Source organism: Dromiciops gliroides, chromosome X, assembly GCF_019393635.1.
Source record: "Dromiciops gliroides isolate mDroGli1 chromosome X, mDroGli1.pri, whole genome shotgun sequence".
Taxonomy (NCBI): Eukaryota; Metazoa; Chordata; class Mammalia; order Microbiotheria; family Microbiotheriidae; genus Dromiciops; species Dromiciops gliroides.
Window position 1 is genome coordinate 66616504 of NC_057867.1, and position 22640 is coordinate 66639143.

General features: G+C 35.7%; 1 protein-coding gene across 7 annotated transcripts in view; it reads right to left on the reverse strand.

Moving 5' to 3' along the window:
• ATRX (ATRX chromatin remodeler) overlaps nucleotides 1-22640 on the reverse strand; it is a 183909-nt gene that overhangs the window by 95630 nt on the left and 65639 nt on the right. For 6 of the 7 annotated variants that reach the window (XM_043974368.1, XM_043974367.1, XM_043974363.1 and 3 more), the window contains 4 exons: nucleotides 17887-17954; nucleotides 14096-17112; nucleotides 12025-12094; nucleotides 696-844 (listed from right to left, as the gene is read on the reverse strand). In XM_043974368.1, coding sequence (XP_043830303.1) covers nucleotides 696-844; nucleotides 12025-12094; nucleotides 14096-17112; nucleotides 17887-17954 — 3304 coding nt within the window. The remainder of the gene's footprint in view (nucleotides 1-695; nucleotides 845-12024; nucleotides 12095-14095; nucleotides 17113-17886; nucleotides 17955-22640) is intronic. The other variant, XM_043974366.1, reaches the window with a different exon arrangement.

The window sequence follows — 22640 nt, forward strand, 5'->3', positions numbered from 1 at the left end:
TCCTGAATCCAAGGCCGATGCTTTATCCACTCTTCCAACCTAGATATCCCCTCAAACTGTAAACTTTTAAGAATCAAAGTTAAAGGGGCAGCTAGGTGGCACAGTGGATAAAGCACTGGTCCTGGGATTCAGGAGGACCTGAGTTCAGGTCTGGCCTCAACACTTGACACTTACTAGCTGTGTGACCATGGGTAAGTCACTTAAACCTCATTGCCCTGCCCCCCCCCAAGAAATGTATCCTTTACAACGATCCAAGACAATACTAAAAAACTAATGATGAAACATATTGTGTACCTCCAGAGAAAGAAGTGATATTAGTTGAACATAGACTTAAATGTTATTTTTCACTTTCTTTCTTTCATTTTTTTCTTTTATTTAAATACTTATCTAAAATGATGAATATGGAAATGTGTTACATAATTACACATGTATAAGCTATATTTGCTTACCATCTTGGGGGAAGGAGGGAGGGGGGAGAGTGGAGAGAAGGGAGGGAAGGACAGAATTTGGAACTCAAAACTTTAAATAAAATGTTAAGATATTAAAAAAAAGAATCAAAGTTAATTTGCAGAGTCATCTCTTTATTACAGATAATGAATAAAAGGTAACACAGAACAGAAGATAAGTTCAGGTGATGATAGCTGAATATTAAATACCTTCTGCGAGTTATCAAATGAACATATCATACACTGCACCTTTTAGGGGCTCACTCTCATCGCCAGTATTCTCTTCATTTTGCTTTACAATTCTCTTTTTCATTTTAGCTGGTTCTTCATCTGAAGATGCATCCTCATCAGAAGTAATATTAGCCTGGATTTCTTCTAAGAGCATCTTTTTGGCAATTCTTGAGAATAAGAAAGAAAACAAAACAAAACTATGTAGTCTGTGGGTAAGAGAATGAAATGGAGTCAGAAATAATTTGAAAATCAGAAAAGATGAAAAATTATGCTAAGAGAAATGACATTAATAAGCAACCTTAGGGTTTCAAAATACAGTTTTCGAATGCTTTCAATGGTAAACATTTTCCAATTTGATACAATTCAATTACATACTGAAGAACTTGTATGTACAAAATTCTCCATGTAATTTGGACATTTTATAAACTGGAACTCAATTTCCTTCTATTCCTTCTTCCTTCTTCCTTCTCATGACATCCTAATAACTGAAAAGGTAGACAGGCTAACCAGACAACACACTTGTAAAAATGGTAGGACATTCTTCCATCTGAACAAATGGGAAAATTAAAGTCACCGTAACACAAAGCAATTCTTCAAGATAAAAACCACAAACCATTTTTAGACTTAGTCAATCCATCATCAACAAACATTTTTTTTTAAACATACTTATTATGTGCTAGTCACTGTGCTAGGTGTTGGTGATTCAAATACAAATAAGCAAAAGTCAGTTCATGAGGCTATCTGAGAGCCTCCAGACAATCTCTTAAGACTGTGAATGACAGAAAAGCTGCTGATCTATACTAGTCAAAGGGAGTTTCCATAGCAGGGAGTTCTTGAAAACAATCAAGTCAAAAGTCAAGACCAAAACAAATCTTGGAGGGGAGATATATAGAGATGTAAATATAAATATATATGTATGTGTATATATATACACACACACATATATATATATATAATGTACACAAACACACACACACACACACACACACACACGAATTCTAAGAACCCTTAAGGTTCTTAAGCCAGGAAGTAGCATGTTGTTTTTTCACTAAAACTTAGTGTAATAAGATTACCATTCTGACTAAAAATACAAAAGCTTTGAAGGTCTATTTCCAAAACAACCAAACAAATAAACAAACAAACCACTGTAATAAGTTCTAGAGATAGAAAAACTCTATTCTTAGACCAACAGAATACTACAGTCAGTTAAGTGGCAAATGGTTTCATGTATTTGTACACAGCAGAAACTTCTAAGTAACTCACAAGAGATCATACTAAGCCATCTGGACAAGTTCCAAAATCACATGAGGGGCCATCTCATAAGAAGATGAAAAGGTAGAACGATTCCATTCCAGTCTGCAGTGGCCCAAGATACACCAGCAACCAGGGCTAACTAGCAACCAAAAACTGAAAATTGGGACTGGGAAATATGCTTATGACCTTTACCCAAGTTAGACAGCAGGCACTTACAACTCTGTGGAGAAGTCACACATACTCAAGGGTAGGAGGTTGTGGAGGCACCAGTTTTTGACATTGTATACCAAGAATCCTTTCAATGCTCTTGGTATTGAAAGATACATCTCAAACCAAACGAAAAGGCTATGGCAGGATAGTTATTCATTCCCATACACATTTATAATCTAAGTCTTATGATTATTTTATCATCAAAAAGATAAGCTAATTTTATTGAATGCTTTCAAAAACAGACCATCACTGATGGCTAAAGCTAATCCTGTGCTTACCTTTGACTTTGCCTTGCTGAGGGTTGCTTTTCTGATCTAGGTTGGGTAGAATGAGACAAGAAATAGAAATACTCAGGTGGGCCTATGAAGCATCTTTCCTCTTTGAAAAGCTTCCATATTCCTCCTCACTCCGGCCCCCAAAATTAGAAGGAAAAAATATTTCTAATTCATATAGACTCTATTTAATAATTCTAATAGCCAGCATACATACATTCTGCTCTTATAATAATTTGGCTTCCTAAGATGAAAAATTAAATTATAATATGACATCAAAAGATACTATAACCTACTTAATATATCCGCTAGCTCCAATTTAACAAAATTGAGAAAACATAAGGAAGGAATTATTTACAGGGTTACCATATCCATATCCATAATAATGGAAGCCAGATCTGAGCAGATTTTAGATACAATCTAATATAGGCAATAACCTAGGTTGCTTAACAAGTAGGAAACCAATGTCTTTCATATGAAGGTCATGGTCTCCTTATATGTATGTGAGTAGGAATGAAGATGCCTCAAGTTTATCTGGTTGACATGACCTTGCTTTCATTAAAATGCCTTATGATGAGAAAGAACTCATCTAAATAAAGAACACTGGCTCTGGAGTGAGAAGACTCCAAATTCAATTATCCCCTCTGAAACTTACTCATTGTTTCACCTTGAACATGTCCTTTAAGCTCCCTGGACCTCAGTTTCCTGATTTGTAAAGTTGGGGGATTGGCACTGATGACCATTGGGGTCATCTCCAGCTCTAAATTTATGATCGTGAAATCGGAAAAACTATACAAACACAGTGCCCTAAAGATACAAGGCACATGAAATGACCTTGACAAAAGCACTGAATGTCAAGGAGTAAGAAAATACCATTGCCACTTTAGGGCAAGCCAGCTGCTTTAAAAAGAGAGCTTATGGGGCAGCTAGGTGGCACAGTGGATAAAGCACCGGCCTTGGATTCAGGAGGGTCTGAGTTCAAATCCAGCCTCAGACAGTTGACACTTAACTAGCTGTGTGACCCTGGGCAAGTCACTTAACCCTCATTGCCCTGCAAAAACAAAACAACAACAAAAAAAAGAGAGCTTAACTGAAACATCTTATGAAGATAGACTTTCATATGGACAATTGAAAAGATTTCAAGATGATCTTCAAAATAAAAAAAGATGCTATTCATGAGATAGCAAGTGCTATCTCACCAGAAAGCCTGCTACCTTAGCCCTCCAGTTTCAAGCCAGAGACTTCAAGGCCATCATCATCATCTTCATTCAAGAATCCACCAAGAGGATGGTAATGCATCACTTCCAGAGCTCACAGCTGGATCCATGCAATGGATGCAGAGACATGTTTCCTACTAGATTCTCTTTGAAGTGTTCTTTCTTGAAGCTTTATAGGAAATTTCTGGAAAGTCATTGAGGTGACTATCACTATGACTAAAATGTCAGTGTATAAGATTATGTCCTGGGTCAACTCTAGCATCAGAATGAGTAATGATTCTATCACAAGCTTTAAAAGCAAAGGCAGCTAAACTTAAAAGTTCTGAAGAAATGGAGCAATTACTCCATTGTCCTGAAAAGGAGGAAAGGAGAAGGGAAGAAAACAAAATAACATGGAGTATGGTGGGAAAACAACAGTTCTTCCCCCCCCCCCCCGCCCCCAAAAGAAAGCAAAACCAAAAACAACCAATGTGAAGTGAACCGAAAAAGCTACATAAAGAACAGCTAGAATAAGAAAATTAATACCTTAACATAACCTCCCACTGGAATTAAAAAAAGAAAAAAACAACACAAAAGAAATGAGGTGAACAAAACAAAAACTAACAAGGAATGAGGAAAAACTAAGAAGGCCAACAAGAGAAATTTTTATCTAGAACAGAAAGTAAATGAAGGATGGTTGCTGTTATACACTTAAACAAACAGCAAGAAAACCAAATAAAAGACCATAGGGTAGGTTAAACCTCTGAGAATCGTAAATGTCAACAATTTTCATATTGACAGAAGATCAAGACAATAAGTGATCATTTGCTTCTTGGTAACTTCAGAAGAAAAAAAAAATAAAGCCTGAGTATTACAAAATTTCATAGCTGATAAGGATCTTACAGATCATCTAGTCCAACCCCTTTAAGAGGGGAAGAAACTGAGGCCCAGAAAGGGGAAGTGACATATTTTGGGCAGTAGTGGAAGAGTTCAGACTTGAAAAAGTTCTTTGAGCTCCCAGTGTTGGGCTTTATCCCACTTCCAACCAAATAATGTCTTTTCTACAAGACAAGGAGAGGAATGGATTTGCTACAGTTAATGAAATAGTTAAGGATGTGAAACCAGTTCAGTAGTAACAATACATTCATAAGTAAGGTAGCACAGGCTTGATTTCTAAATTTGGAAAATAAAAGATATGTTTAAAATTTCTACAACATTTAAATTAAAGTAAGTGTTCTGTTCCTAAATCAGTGCAATAGCTAAGTCTGAAAGTTACTTCTTTGAAGGAGCACTGAAAAGAAGATTGAAGCAAAGCACTAAGTAGAAATTACATTTTTGGAAGCTCAAGTAATTTCACTTCAACAATAAGTATTAAGAATTTTGTAAAAGGATGATTGCTTGCCATAGTTTCACATCCCAACCATACTATAAAAACTTTACACTTAACGTACAAAATTTTGGTTTTGGAAGATACCATAATCTTGACTATAATATTTAATATCTAAAAGAACATGGAAACTAAAAATATATGTATTATATACATTATGGTATATGCTACAAGTTATCTAAGTCAAAACTCTACTATTAGGAAAAATAAATCTGCAAGAATAGAGCTATCTTCACATACCTTTCAAACAGCAGAGTGTAAATTCAATCAATGAACAAGCATTTAGAAAATGCCTATTATGTGCTGGATACTGTGCTAGGTACTGAGGACACAAAGAAAAAAAATGAAAAAATCTCTGCCCTCGAGGAGCTTACATTCTGTCTGCAGACATGTATATATATAAGTTCATAGGTAATATAGAGTACTTTCAGAGGGAAATATTAGCAGGAGAAGGGGACAAGGGGAGAGAAAATCAGGAAAGGTTTTACTCACTAAAGCTCGACCTGAACATAGGTAGTAACCAGGGATTTGAAGAGGTACAGGGGATAAGAAAGTACAATCCAGGAATGGGAGATACAATGGTCATAGCCATGGGGACTGGGGGCAGAATGTAATGAATAAGGCACACTAGAATGCAAGTTTGGCTAAACCATAATTTACTAGTAAGGCTGGAAAGTTAGGCTGGATCCCAGTTGTTAAGGCATTTAAAGGCCAAACATAGGAGTTTACTTTTGATCCCGGAGGTAAGAGGAAGTCACTGGGGTTTAATGAGCTGGAGGCCATCAGTTTAAACTTGCACTTTAGGAGTATCACTTTGGCAGCTGTGTGAGGGATGGATTGGAGATAAGAGTCACTGTCGGGAGGGAATTCAATTAGGAGACTATTGCAATAATCTAGAAGAAAGGTGATGGGAGGCTGAATTAGAATAATTGCAAAATGAGTGGAGAGCAGGGCATGAATGTAAATGACGCTGGCAGAGCAGAATTGACAAGACTTGGGTGAGAACTGGATACATGGTGTGAAGAAGAGTAAAGAGTTTAGCAGAACTCTGAGCCTGAGAACTTAGTAACAGGAAAGATGATGGTGCTGTCAAGGGAAATGAGAAGTTCTGAAGGAGTGTGTGTGTAGGATGGGGGGAGAGGGACACACAAATGTAGGGGGGTAGGGTTGATAATGAATTCTATTGTGGACATGTGGAGTTGGAAATGGCTGTGAGATTTGGAACTGGAGTTCATGAAAAAGCTGAATACAGAAATCTGGGAGTGATTTGCATAAAGATAAACTGATCCAATGGGAGCTGAGGAAGATTCCCACAGAACAACTTGAGATCAAAAGCACTACTTTTTATGACCTATATTACTAATCCCATGCTATATGCAATGTTAAGTGAAAGTACTCATCTGACTTCACAGTCAGATTATTTCAACATCATTAGTACAAGGGAGTCCATTGTATTTATTATATAATGTAGTTCCTGCCAAAAATTTAAGATAGACTTCACAAAATCATTAACTAGTAGATTCAATGCCAATAAGAGAATTTCATAAATGGCCTATACACTACTGTTTCTTAAACTTTAGAAGTTCAAATCTTGAAATTACAAAAATGTATTCTGGTTTGGGTATATCCACTTTATGAGTGTTCTAAAATATTTGAAAAGCTTCTTTTCTTTTAAAAACAGTGTCACTGAATTTTTCCCCCTCTAAAGTCAATAAAAATAATAAGATCCCTTGCTAAATTTCATTTGATAAATCACTATTTGAAACTTTTAAGAAAAACTAATTGTTCTCCAATATTATATGTAATAATCAAGAAGGTTTTTAATATTGTGGTTTTGTTGTCCTTTTCTGGGAAGGGCAGTGATAAAGCAATTATCAAATGACTAAGACAAAAAAATGTAAGTGGAAAAAATAATGAATCATATTCAAAATTAGAGGATCATGTATTTAAGTATCCAGTTGATGATAAGTTGTAGTCAGGATTTCTCATATGATATATCTCAAAAAAGGGATGTGTATGTATTCACAGAAACTGGAATGATTAGAATTTTTTAAAGGTAAAAAAAACCACATTAAACTATTGAGAACAAATCAAGAATTGTGTCTAAATCAAATTAAAGAACCAACCACCAGGGGCAGCTAAGTGGCTCAGTGGATAAAGCACCAGCCCTGGATTCAGGAGGACCTGAATTCAAATCTGCCCTCAGACACTTGACACTTACTAGCTCTGTGACTCTGGGCAAGTCACTTAACCCTCACTTTCCCCACCCCCCACAAAAAACAAACAAACAAACAAAAGAACCAACCACTAATCCTCACCAGGACAGTAGTTATGGACAAGTAAAATTTGGATCTAATTTGACCAAATTCCACATTTCATTTTGCAAGGTTAGGGTTTAAAATAAAGAATGCAAAGGTTTAAAGCAAGGTATGTAATCTTAAGAGTAATGGATGACTTCATGATAGGAGGAATTTCCAACCTGAAAACACTGAGCTGGGCAGAAGAGGGCTGGCTATCCTAACAGTAATATGTCTGAGTCAATGAGAAAAGGTCTTCCTGTCACAAGAAAAAGGGTGTGTGGCACTGGGAGGTTTAGCTCAATCAACATTTATTAAGTACCTGTTATGTGCCACACTGTGAGCTGTGGACCTCTAGAGTTTTACTAATAGTTAGCCAGATACTTACCTGAGCCTTAAAGAATCAGAGTTTCTTTTAAGAGATCTTTATTTTGTCACTCTAAAAATAGTCCAGATACTCCAAAATTTTACTCAGAGGAGTACATATAGATATATCTGTGGAAGAGATAAGTTTCCCCAGATACATTAAACAGGGAAACAATGCAGATTTGATAGACAAAAATGACCAGGACAACCATGAATAATTTTCACGAGGGGAAAAATATTGGCACCCTTCATAAATTACTACGAGTGTATTGAGAATATGAATACCTGGTAGTGTCTCCAAAGGGGAAGCTCAACAATTAAACTGTAAGGGATTTTAGATTTACTCACGTCTTTAATGTTTTGGAAAATCAGATGCACATTTAGCAAAATATCTTCATTAAAACGAACAAGTCCGGGAGAATCCAGTGTCTTCACAAAGTACTGCTGGGGCCACTGAGTATGGGACCATCACCAGAAGCCCTTTCTTATCCCAAAATATGAAAACTTCTACCAATTTAAAGAATGAAAACAAAACTACAGCTAATAGCACAAAACACTCAATTTAATGTTTTCTGGCTGGAAAGGAGTACGTGCTCTTTCCCATAGCACCCACTGCGATTTCAGAAGACTCAAGGCAATTCCCAATATAATCATCAAATCTTAACTCAGAGTAATTTCTTTTATCAATTTCTGCCAAGTTCTAGATTCAATAAAAGGTTCTAATCTTTCTCTGCCTCTAAGAAACTGCCATCAGATTGGCCCTCTTAACAAATTTAAATAGAAAAATATTTTTTAAAAATTTCTTCAGGGGTATCCAATTCGATTTTCAAAATAGGATTTGTAATATGAACAGATTACTTAAAAATACAGCCCAAGACATATAACACTGAAATGATAAATGGTTTGTGGAAAACATTTTCCTGGCAATCTTTATAACATTTTTGATTCCTAATATGTAAAAAATGAGAAACAACCCCGTAAAGCATAGTTCATGGGGGAAAACATGCAGCAAGGACTTAAGATTGCCTTTGACTGAGGTCAACTGCATGAAGTGAGTTTTTGACTACAAAAATCAATTCTGATCACATCTGACATTATCAGAGTTCATATTAAAAACAGAAAAAAAAGCTGGTAAAGACATTTCAACTCTCAATAAAAGAGGAGCATGACTACTTTCAATCAAAAACTTTAACAGGGATCAGAATAGCAAAATAAATGTCAAACTAATGAGAAATATGGAATGAAATGTTCCAAACAGTAACTTTTTTTCATTGGAGTAAAAACACAATAAGTGGAAATCATATAGTTTTAATCACTCTCATCTGGTTAGATTCAAGTGATATAATCTGGCCAAAGATTAAAGAGCTGCCAATAAACAAAACAGAAAACAGTGATCTCATCATCTTCTGTGAGGATATTGCTATACAGTTCTTCTGCGAACACTTCAGTTGTGCACATTTAAAGTGAGTAAATGTTAGGGTTCACTAGGATGAATAAACTGGCCCTATTTATTAATGCAATGTAACCCAAACCAGTATATTTTAAATTTAAGATTTATCTAGTTAGACTAAGAAAATTATAAGTCTGATTAAATGTAGTGTTTTTTTAATATCTCAAAACCACTGGAAACTGCTCTTTTTAAAGTTGTAATTTTTATCTATCAAGTAAAATGATATGGATAAAGAATACAAATACAATTTCAATCACAAGAATCATATGCTATCAGAGCTGAAAGGGACCTTGGAGTTAAGTGAGTTCAAACCCATTACACTGGGACTGGAATAGGATTGCTAGTCCAACACACCTTCCACAACAAAAGTTCAAAAGTTCATCTGATTTTTGTAAGAGAGTGAGCTACCAAAATTCTTTATCTACAAACCAGATGACACCTCTTTACCATAATTCAACCCTTAAATGAGCCATTAAAACTTAAATTAAATGCTTGAACGAGAAAAATGTTTTACAAAAATTTATTGCATCCAACAAATACTTAGGCATTCTGCATTAATACACTATTTACCTCTTAATAAACATGAACACTTGGAACATAGTACAATACTGCTAAAAAAAGCATAAGCAGAAATAATGAAAAAAAAAATAAATACAGCAAATTAAGAAAAGCATACAGCACTGTCTCATGTTATGACTCACTGAAAATAGCAAACCGGAAAATATATATATATTTTTTCAAAATCAATTAAGATCTGCAAAACAAATGTTTATAATCATTCAGTACATATGCAGATGTGCCTAAACACACATAGTCTACAGTAGAAGGTGTGCAGTTTGGTACTCACGTACCCACAGTACAAACAAACACTGGTGGGCACGAGGTGCCCTCTTTGGCATGGTGTAAATCAAGAAACTTCTTGACTACCATATGAGAACAGTTTAAGTTATGTATAGATTGCATAACCAAGAACATAACAAAATATTCAATTCTGATAAAAAAAGAAAAAAGAAAAAAGAAAAAACCCAAACAGTTGCATTTTCCATTGAGCACTATCTGACATGCAATGGTAGTTCTTTTCACTTAAGTACTTGCCAATTACAAAGAGGAAGGGGTGAATCAGAGCACTTCAAAAGTTTTCAAGTACAAAAAAAGTAAAATAAAACTCAACCAGACTAGAATACAAATGTAAAACAAGCACCTAAAGGAAAGTCAAATTTGTGACTAATTGTAAAATTAGTCAAGGTTAAATGAGGGGAAAAAACCTGCATGTTTAAAAGTGTGTGTTTATATAAGCAGGTATATGGGTGTGCATAGATATACATACATGTATGTGTGGTGTTGAGTGTTGATTAACATGTTGATGCTAAGACTTTATAGCTGTGCTCTCCTGGAAAATGAGAAGCAGTAAACATTAGAATGGAAAAAAATTAAAGCAATTTCAGTGGCCTGAATAGTGTGGCTGAAATCCTATATTGTGAAATCCCTGAATTATTTCTTTTTCCCTCATCTTAAAAGATAGCAGTAAGTCTGTTTAAATAAACAAAGGCTAGCAGCATTTGATGCCGAGTAATTAGTATTTAAGGTGCAAAATAAAAGTCTTCATTTCTTTTAATAAGAAAACTACCTACTATTTTATAGAATGGAGACTGTGCTCTATGCTAAAATGAATAAGATTTTTGAAGCAAAAAAAAAAAAGAGATGGAATTTACTAACAGCAAATTGTCAGTTTCTGACAAGATGCTATGAACAATTGCATATACTTTTCTCATCTCCTTGAAAAACAAAAATCTATCTTAATACAAACTTTGTTTAACTACTATTTAAATAGCTACACTATTTTAAAAAAATTTTAATTTATTAAATTTTGGGGGGGTGGGGGGGGGGAATGAGGGTTAAGTGACTTGCCCAGGGTCACACAGAAGCTACACTTTTAATATGGTTAACACAAAGAGTAGCAATCTAAAGCTGGAAGGGCCATATATAATTTTGTAGGTTATTCCCTTCCTTTTCCAAATGAGCAACTAAGACTCAGACTTTTGAGGAAACCTATTCCAAGCTTGAAAAGGTTTCTGGATTCTCCTCTTTCCAACAGATCATACTATGTCTCTCACGATGTTTTTAGTGTCTTTTCTGCTGGAGACACTTAGGGTTGTCTTTGCTGTTAACACATGAAGTGTTAGTAAATGTTAAGGAATAGAAATCATCCATGAGTTGCAATACTGTGTGAATATTACGTACATGACATTTCACTATGGATTTTATCTATATGCAAGGGCTTCATTTGATTAGCCAACCTGTATTATTTCAATGACAAGTGAATGCTATGTCTATTACAATTTAACTAAAAACTATTTTCAAAAGAATACTCAATCACCCTATAAACACTGAGGTTATATATCTGTGTATGGATTGAAATTTAGCTTCAAAGTATTCATCTTAGGAATTTGTGCATTTTTGGTCTCTAAAAGCCAAAGCTTTGAAAAGAAATAGCACCACCAGAACTGACAGCAGGTAGAAAGCAGAAATTAATGACAAACGAGGGTGATGGCACCTATTTAGGGCCTTGTGATTCACAGTTATCATGGATATTATCTAACTACAAGGATTAAGTAATTCTCAGTCAAATTACCAATTATACATGGGAACAGAAATGCAGAAAGTGCTACAGTGCATTTATAACACACCCTCTGCAAGGTATGTTAACACTTCTAGATACTTATTTTCTCTTTGTGTTTCTGAGTGTTGGCCCTTTTGGGGCCTCTCTTTCAAACTTCCATGAAGATTGTGAGCGTGTCTCTACCAGGCAGGCCGTCCTGCTTTTGACAGCCTGCTTGCTGCTCCGTTGCTCTCCTTTGCGCTCACGCCTAGGGTGTGTTATAATCTTTTTAGTGTCCTTAGAGTTGGAACCATACCTATTCTCAGGATCATCTTCATCCTCATCATCATCCAAGGTGACAGGACCTGCTCTGTCAGCTTCATCACCTTCAAAAAGAGTGAGAAGAACTTTTATAATTGTGAACATCATGCCTAGGAGCAAATCTACATGCAATAAAAGTTACAAAGCAAGCTAAAGAGACACAAGATTTTACTCAGCTTTTTTCTGGGCTAGAAGAGATTGCTGTTCATAAATGTGTGACTTTCTTCAATCAATCATAGGATCAGATACTAAGAGACAGAAGGGACCTTGGAGGTCACTCCCCTGAGTCACTCTGCTTCCTCATTTTACAGAGAACAAAATGCAGGGTGAGAGGTTTTATGACTTGCTCAGGCTTACACAGAGAGGTGTGGATGATCCAGTCTTTTTGACTCTAAGGCCCACACACTAGCCACTGCCCAACTTCTAGCCCATTAATAATGCTACGTGAATTTTACATGTGCACAAGATGTTTACTAAAGCTAACATCTCTGTACCAATATGACTGTTAAAGTAATATATCAGGCCTTTACTGTCAAAAAATGAGGGATTTTCATGTAAGTAGTCCTTCACTTTCAAATCAACTGTTGAACTAGGTTCATCCTAGAAGCACTCCAATATTCTAAAAATTTTCTAGCCAACAAATTTGAAGTGTACATTTAGGGTTAATAATTTTAATGGAATTTCTTCAGAAATATTTTATATATTTTCCTGCCTGCCTTTTTCGATCCTCAAAGCACAATGAACAAAACTTTTTGCTGATGCTTAAAGGTCAACAAGAGGCCTATAAATTATTCAACTGTTGGATGACAGTGATCCTCCTCCTGGGGGGCTATTTAGGAGTTTAAGGCAGCCACTCAGCCAGGCCCTAGGCCTACTCCAACTAGTCTCTTGTGCTTTGCTACATAGTTCTTATATTTCCTTTGTATTATTCTATCATTTCTTATTTAACTATCAATTGTCATTACCTCTTCTAATGTCCCATCATGTAGCAGTTCTAATATTGAAATTTCTTTTTAAAAACATGTTGGATCAAGTTCTATTTATGGTATGGAAATAACCCTAGATCCTCTAAACGTCAAGAAAATTGCAGGCCCAGAACACCTTACCCAAGGAAGAAAGGAATTGAAGGACAAAGGGTAGCATACCCATAATTATGACCTGAAGAACAATTAACAATTAAAGATATAGACTAAATATTCTAGTTAAAATGATCACCAATCTACTATGCACTAAGAAATAAAATAACCAAGATAATTACAATTATGCATAAAGCAAGACTCAAGATACAGAGTGAATGCTTAAAGGCCTCTCCTTTGTTGGAAAGCAGAATATAAAGTACCTACTTAATGTTCACTACTTGTTCCTAAAATGTTCTAATCACAAATCTGTGAAGACAACTTGCAAATCACTTATTAATCACTTAAATATGTGTCCTTTTAAAATAAATATCAATGCAGCTGAACCAAATTATTGTGAAGGATTTTATGGCATGACTAGTTAATCTTCACAATTTAAAAAGTGTCCTGTAAAAGTTAAAATTTCCACTCATCTCCATGATATAATCATATGCCAAAAAGGTCTTGGTGCCTTTGGTTTTCACTAAAAATTAAAATGAGCCAATCACTTGAGTCACCGAAAAACCAGGAATTAAGTGCCTCACTATGTGCAAAAGCAATGGGACTATAAACACAAACCAAAAATCAAAGAGTACCTACCCTCAATGAGTTTGTGTTCATTCACCGCACACATTAAACATAACAGAAAAGAACTTATTCATCCTAAAACATTTGATTCTGTGACAGATAAAATAGCAGTGTCACATATACTTTTCAGAAAGCAAAAGGAAAAGAAAAGTTGGTCATCTTTTAAAAAATACGGAATTAAAAAATATCCCTAAATGTGAAGAAAAAAAATTCTTCCCCCAGAAAAATTATATTACAGTACTGAGTAGCTCTAAGTGGAAATAAACAAGCTACCAGATATAATCTACTACTATTATAATATATACTATAATAAAAGTACCAAAATTATAATAAGGAATGTTTTAAAACCTGTATTTTCCACACCTGAAGAGTGGCAAGTTGCAGGATTTTCCGTCACGGGCTTAATTTTCTGCTCATCACCGCTCCCTTCGCCTGTGGAATTATGGTCATCATCGCCCATTTCATCAGAAGAAGAACTGGCAATTTCTTGCTGCTTTTTACCACTTCTTCTAGGAGACTTTTTCTTTTTGTCTTTTACATTTTCTTTTTTCTTACTCTTGGCCAGGGATAGTTTCTTTTTTTGTTTACTGTCCTCAGAATGTATCTCCTCAGCATCAGAAGACGAAGAACCACTTTGTTTTATCGTGGTACTTCTTTTTGCATTTAGGTTTCTCCTTTCTCGAGACTCTATCCTTTTCCTTCTCTTCTCATCAGAAGAATCACAGCATTCTTCCTTTAGGAGACACTTCTCAACATCAGAAGATGAACCCTCCTGAGCAGTCTTTGAACTTTTCTCCACTTTCTTTTCCTTTCCAGATACTCCTTTTTTACCTTCAGAATAATCACCACTTTCTCCTTTCCCTAACTTTTCAGTACCCTCAGATACTTCTTCCTTTTTTTTAGAACTTCTCTCTCTTAATTTTTTACTTTTCTTTTCCATTTCAGTTGAACCTTGCTTATTCTGGTCAAGATCCTCAAGCATATGGGAACTGTCTTCTTTCTCAAGTAATTTTTCAGTACCATCAGATGATGTCTCATCCTTCTCCTGATGGGGAATCTCTTTCAAACTTACAGTTTTCTTTTCTTTTGTTTCAATTCCTTTTGTCTGTTTCTTATCAACTTCAGAAGCTTGAAAACTTGCCAATTTTTGGGAGGCCCTCGCAGCAATATCACCAAATAAAATGTCCGGTGATAGCTTAAATGGTTGGATTTTCAGATGACTCCTTTTTTCAATAGCTTCTATCACACAAGTAGCTTCAGGAGAACTGCAAGGCTCTTCTTTAACATAATATTTGTGAATATCAGAGGATGTCGATGCATCTTTTGTATATACCTGATGTCCTACTTCCATGTTCATGTTTTGTTTATCAACAGTATCTTCTGAAAAACAAGAACTCTTTTGTCTGTCTTCTCCATCATCATCAGATGAATCATTTATTACATTCTTAGTGTCCTTTTTCTTTTGCTTACCCATGCCTTTTTTAATTTGCTTTTCATCTTCAGAAGAATCATCATCCTCTTCCTTTGAATGTCTTTTTTGGGTTTTTTTGGCAGCCCCAATTTTACTCATAGTCTTTATCTCTCTTTCTAAGTCAGAATCATAATTTGAAGAATCTGAATGGTTTTGGCGTTTCTTTTTAGAACCGGTGAAGCTTTTAACTTCTTTACCTTTCTTTGTATCAAAATCGGAACCTGAAGTGGAATTTTTTCTTTTTCTCTTTCCTTTGTCACCTTTGGATGTTTGGGCCTTTAAATCATATAGAGACTTCTTTGGAACATTTTCATTTGTTTCATTATCTGAAGAACTGTGAACCAACAAAGATGCTTCTTTGAGAACTGTTGGCATTTCATCAGAGTCTGAACTTGGACCAACAGTCCCCAATGGTTTACATTTAGGCACCTTATTAGGTTTAGGACTGTCAATGGCACTATCAGAAGAAGTCCGTTTATCCTTTTTTACTGATTGCACTAATGACTTTCTTTTACGTTTCTCATTATATCCATCATTACTTTCTTCTTCTGAGTTGGATGTCATAGGGTTGGCTTCAGTCTGTCGCCTTAGAGGGGTAGTCTTTACACGTGGGGATCTTCGAAGGTCTGCATCTTCGGAAACTAATGGAATGTCATTTTCGACAAAATCATCATCATTTCTTTCCTTTTGAGAGCTACGGTTCTCTGTCTTAGGAGTAAGACCAGAACTTTTGTTTTCTTCTTTTTCTTGTGTTGCCTCCTGACAATCAGCAGGTCTTACTGGAGAATCAGAAAGGGAAACAGGAGTGAGTTTAACATACAATTCTTTTGTTACCTTAGCTGCTATTTTGAATTTGGTACCTCCTTTGTGGTCTTTTGAAGTCACATTTGATTTTACAGAATTCTCTGCATCTTGATCAGCTGCACTACTGCCATCCCGCTGGTGGTCAGATGAGCACTGAACGTCCATAGCAGCTTCAAGATTCTCAAAAATATCTTCAGGGACAGAAGAAGGAACAGATACAATATCCATGTCTAAGGCTTCAGAAGTGTTGGCAGGCTCAAAGCGAGGTTCTTTTCTGTTAGATTTCTTATCCTCAGCACTCACATTTTTATTTGCTGGTTGCCCCACCACTGGAAGACTTTGACCAACAATTTCAGTATCACCTCGCTTCACTGATGATTTCGTATCACATTTAGGAATTTCCTTCTTTTTAGGCTCACAGTATATTTCTACTTTTGTAACTTCAGTATCTGGTTTAACACCCTCAGCTTTATGTTCTTTGGTAACAGTCTCTTTGTTTACAGCATCCAATGCATGCATCTCCAAATTCAGACCATCTTCTAATGCAAGATGAACCTTTTTGATATCATTCAGCACAGATTTAAAAGCTTTAAGTTGACGTAACTTTACCACTGGGCTAATTTCTGTATTTTCAGAAGCCTGTTTCAAAAATCTTGCAAAACTAGAGTTCATGTTTGCAGTGGTCTCAACCAGCTTTTTTGTCTTTTTAACCATGTCTTTTGGCACCATTAGTGCTGTAAAAGAGTAAGTTACAGATCCAGAATAAGCATCATCTAATTTCTTTTCTTCTCCATTACAACTTGAAATATTTTTCTTTGGAGAAAATCTGTGTGCATGTTCAAATATTTTATTACTCTTTTCACTTTCAACTTTTATCTTCTTTTTGTTTTGTTGCAACAACTGTTCTAAATTTTCAAATACACTGTCACATGCAGTGACCAAGTCCAACAAAGGCTCTGGGCGGCAAATGTAGCAATACCATTGGTTGTTTTCATCCATTATTGCAGACAGCTCCTTTCGACCTAAGTTGCGCAAAATGCACTTTTTGCAGAAAGCATTATGACAGAAGTCACAACAAATCAAGTTTCCACCTTCTGCACACCATCTGAAATTGTTCAAAAGAGTAAAATGTTACTCCTAATTGCAAAACTGTAAATATAATTTGAACTTATAAAAGAGTAAAACAGCTTATCAACTAGAGTGAATTTACGCTTAGCAAGTTAGAACGTGAAGTCCATGATTGGAGTGGAAGACCAGGATTATATTTTCCCTTTCTTGAAATAAGTAAAGTTGTCTTAGAATAAGCATCTATTTCAGTGTAAAAAGAGAGCCCCATTTTAGCCCTTATATTATTTATGCCTATCACAATACCAAACAAAGACTACTCTGTGTCAGACAACCCAAAACTTAATAGATTAAATGAACAAAACAAACTGCCCTAAAGATCAGCAGTTAACTAGTTGTGAAGCCAGAATGACCATGTATTTCCTGTATTTTCATTTGAATTTAATCTTACTAGTGAGAAAAGAATTCATTGCAGAAGCCAATTTATCCCATCAAGATTCTCTTCCCTATGTACCAAATGACCAAATGTGGCTTGTAACCATGAACATAATCATTATAACTATGATCATTTATTATAATTATATAACACTTTAGAGTTTACAAAGTATAAAGTATATTGTTGCATTTGAAAACGGTTTAATTATTACTCGTATTTAAAAATGTTAATTGTAAATTCAGTAGATTATAATTACCATCAAAAATCCGAAATGCAATTTAGAAGATACAGAAATAAATGTTTAAAGATAATAATTAATACTTTCCCTTAGGAGTCCATAAAGCAACAGATTATTTTCAGTTTTCTTCATATACCTACCTGCACTGTTCATCCATTCCATCTGCATCACGGCTAATATCATCACTCATATAATATTTGTAGCAATTCTTTAAAAAAAAAAAAAAGAGGAGCATTTTATTCCAATTTGAGTAAATCTTAACAATTGTAGTCAATTAGCCAAACACTTTGGACCTGCACTGTATAATACATTATTAATAAAGGAAAAGACATTTTTAAAAGACACAAAAGTAATAATGGATTTATGCTTCCTATACTATATAATATATTCACTAGTGCTATTAATATAATAATTCAACAATATCTTAGAACAAGTTCTGATCTCTGCAAAGTGTCAATGTTTCCAAAACAAGGGCATAAGGATGAATCCATGATTTTGTTCCATAAGGGGGAAATTCCAAGTGAAGAAATTCCTCCTACACATGTAGGTCAGCACCTTCTCTGCAAAACAGTTTTAAAAGAATTGCCTAAGGCACTAAGTGGATTACTAACTTTTGGTAAATCACAAAACTAGTTTCAGGTGGGTACAGGTGTTTCTGGCTTAGAGTTCACTTTTCTAACCATTACAATGTGCTATCTTGATGTTCAATACGAATACTGAACTAATTTGGGGGTTTTTTCAGGGGGTTTTTTGCAAGGCAGTGGGGGTTAAGTGACTTGCCCAGGGTCACACAGCTAGTGTCTAGTCTCAAGTGTCAAGTGTCTGAGGCCAGATTTGAACTCAGGTACTCCTGAATCCAGGGCTGACGTTTTATCTACTGTGCCACCTAGCTGCCCCTAATTTTGGTTTTTAAAAAGAGCAAAAAGGATCTGAGCAACACCAAATTACTAGGCTAACGATGTGCAAGACTTTGTTTCAGAGTGCAATTCAATGACTTTATTCAAATGGAAAATAAGACATTAGCAATTCACCTTTATAGACTGAAAAATTAAGTGACTTGCCTATGATCACTCATTTAGTATTAAGATGGTATTATAATAATAATTAGAATTTATAAAGGACTTTTAAGGTTGACAAAGTGCTTTATGAAGGAGGTGAACTCACAAAAGACCCAAGGCATTCCTTAATCATTTGGACTCTGCACCGTGCTGCTCTATTAGGAAGTTTACTAAACTACTAAATTAAAATCTATCAAATAACTAAGCAAGTGTTGAAATGCCTTTAATGAAAAAGTCATTTGAGTAAAAGCTTTGCTACCGTGTTTTCCCTTATACATTTTTAGCAACTTTGTTAGTTATCAGCACCTCTACAAGACATACAGAATGAGTCTTTTCACAAGTAAAGTATATCATAAGCCTTTTGTAAAAGAGACAACGGTAATTATTGAAAATAAGGATTTGGGGCAGCTAGATGGGGCAGTGGATAAAGCACCTGCCCTGGATTCAGGAGGACCTGAATTCAAATTGGCCTCAAACACTTGACAGTTACTAGCTGTGTGACTCTGGGCAAGTCACTTAAAACTCATTGCGCTGCAAAAACAAAAACAAAATTAGCAGCTCATTTGATGGTCGCAAAGAATTGGAAAGTGAAAAAATACCCATCAATTGGGGAATGAACATGGTGTGTGGTATATGGATGTAACAGAATAATGTTTATAATTCAATTCTACAAGAATTTATTAAGGGTCAGCTCTGTTCAAGGGACTGTTCCATGTTCTGATAATGCAAAGATGAATGAAAATTGTGTGTCAAAAAACTTACAGGGGCAGCTAGGTGGCACAGTGGATAGAGCACCGGCCCTGGATTCAGGAGGACCTGAGTTCAAATCTGGCCTCAGACACTTAACACTTACTAGCTGTGTGACCCTGGGCAAGTCACTTAACCCCAATTGCCTCACCAAAAAACAAAACAAACCAAAAAAACCTTACAGTCAACTTCAAAAGATTTCACTTTCTAAAGTGTAATGTTCAGAAGTATGACTCTGGGGAGTGAAGAAAAGAGGTTAAAAGAGGGCATGGAGTGGTTATGGTTGGTTAAATGGGTCCTAACACCCTAATTTCTTCCAAAAAGACAGCTATATTTTATGCCAACTCCAAGATCTACCCTAGAGAAACTATTTTGACTGCTTTTTTTTGGGGGGGGGGGGGAGGCAATTGGGGTTAAGTGACTTGCCCAGGGTCACACAGCTATTAAGAATCAAGTGTCTGAGCACACATTTGAACTCAGGTCCTCCTGAATTCAGGGCCAGTGCTCTATCCACTGTGCCACCTAGCTGCTCCAGTCAGCCAGCATTTATTAAAAATACCAATTATGTTCTAGTCTCTGTGCTAAGGGTCAGCTAGGGATTTGAGGAGTTCTAAAACGGGCATGATGATTAAAAAAATAAGCCCTAAGAAGTAAGAAGGGTAAGGTTATCTGTGCTCCTTGTATTATGAAAGTAATGGTAAAGAGAGCAATGACACTCAATTAATATTTCTCAATATAACAGGTTTTTAAATTGCTTGAGTATATAGTTTGATTTTTGTTCATTTTACCTAAGATAACAGGTATGTACTTAAAGAATCACAAGCTGCTGACCAATAACATAAAAAGGGGTCAACATCAGCAAATGTTTCCTCACACTTAAGACAAGGTTAGCACAATGCCTAGCATGTAGTAGGCACTTTATTTACTGTCTTAAATGTTTACTGACAAAATACAAGGTTCCATTTAAACGAATGATTATCATATTTTCCCCTTTTACTTAAAATTTTAAAAAACTCAAATAAAATTTGGCGGGGGCTACCTACCCAGAGATGACAACTGGGAATAGGAAAGGGAAACTTAGGTACTGGCTTTTGAAAGTGGCACCAACTATGAAAAAAGGAGACTGGAAAAGAAAGACATGCTGATACACACAGAACACAGCAACAAGAGCTGCTAAACGGTCATAAGGAGCAATACGTAGGACAGGTTAATTGTAGGCTAGCACTGATGTAAAAAGGTGAAGAAAAGAACATGGATTATTGATGGGAAGAGCTTTCTGGACACAAATAGAGAAATAATCCATGAAGAATATAAAAATTGGAGCTCAAAGGCTTCTAGGAAAGAGAATAAACATTTATACAGTGCTGACTATGTGCTAGGCACTGTGCTAAGCACTGTACAAATATTATCTCATTTAAGCCTAACAAGCCTTTTAGATAGGTCCTGTCAGCATTATCATTTTACAGTTGAAGAAAGTAAGGCACAGAGAGGTTGAGTGATTTATCTAAGGACATAAAGCTACTAAGTGTCTTGGTCCAAATTTGAACTCAGGTCTTACTAACTCAAGGTCCAGCACTCTATCTACTATATCACCATCTGGCTTCCGGGTCATGTTCTAGCACATTTGTTGACTGATTCCTGAAGACCTATCACTGAGTAATGACTCAAATTAGTAAATAACTGGTATAATTAATGTATAATCAAAACAAGTGGAATGTTACTGTGAGACTGAGATAAGTATTAGGTGTGAAAGTGACACAGTGAGAAATAGTGGAAGAGGAATCTGAAGATGAGGGTATGAATTTTAAGCACTGCCATTTACTAGTTTTGATGCTGCCCAAATCTCTCTGAGCTTCCATTTCCTCACTTTCACCTCTAAAATCTTAGAACTCTACTTGTTGAGAAAGTTCTCATAATCCAGTACTTCATGTAACTTGTGATTTCCTCACTCTAGGTATTCCCTCCACAAATATAAAATGCAGCCTTCAATAACTTAACAAATTGTGTTAGCAAGTTATTCTGGCCAAAAAATTAGTCATCTTGTAGACAACATCGTTGAGGAGTCTCAACAGAGCGACGTTAGTAGACACACAAAATCTCTCATTTGGCTCAAACTCAAAGCATAATAAGTAGAACAAGCCAGATCATCAGCTCAAAAGGCAAAGCCTTAAAGAAATGAAGGGGAAACTCAACGCGAAAACATGACAGATTCAATTGTGAGGAAACAAAGCAATGAGGTCAGAAATACTAAGTTTTAAGAACCATGATTAAGTTGACAGGTTTACACAGTAGCTATAACTAAAATACTTAGATATAAGGAAATTATACCATCTTGGTATAAACATGTCCAGCACCCCAGAATAAATGTCATGATGACTAAATGAAGGGGAAAAGTCCTGTTCCACTCCTATTTGGCCCCCAAATGTAAAATCCTTATTATGAAGTTCTAAAATGTCAAAAAATTAGTTGGAGATCAGGCAGAATATCTCTGCTCCCCCACGTCTGGGTCTTTTTCAGTCATTTAACATTGTAAGGCCTAAGTATCCTCATGTGAAAAATTATATGGATGAAATTATAAGACCTCTGAGGTCTCATTCATATCAAGTTCTATAATTCAAATCCTTAGTGGAAAACCCTATAATCCTACTGAACCATACAAAGGGAGTAATATTATTTTTTTAATGGTATGGTACCACAGAGGGAAAAACACCACTACTCCCTTTATTAAGAAACAAAACAACAAGTATGGGTGATAGTATAATTTGATCTGCCTTCACCCTAAAAAGTCATCCATTCTGACTTGATCAAAAGAACCTGAGGTTCTACATCCACACGCAATAACTAATTTCCCTTAGTCAAGAATTTTCATTTATTTCAAAATCAACATTTTCTCCCAAAACTTTAAAATCAGTAATAAAATTCAAGCTAACCAAAAAAGAATAATGTTGTGTCCAGTACAAATGCCTTAAGAGTCTTTTGTGGGGGGGGGGGGGGGAGGTGGTTGGGGAGGTCACGTGGGAAGAGGAAGAATCAATTGGATTCACATAACTAGCTTCTGAGTTGAACTTAAGTCCTCTTGATTCCAGGGA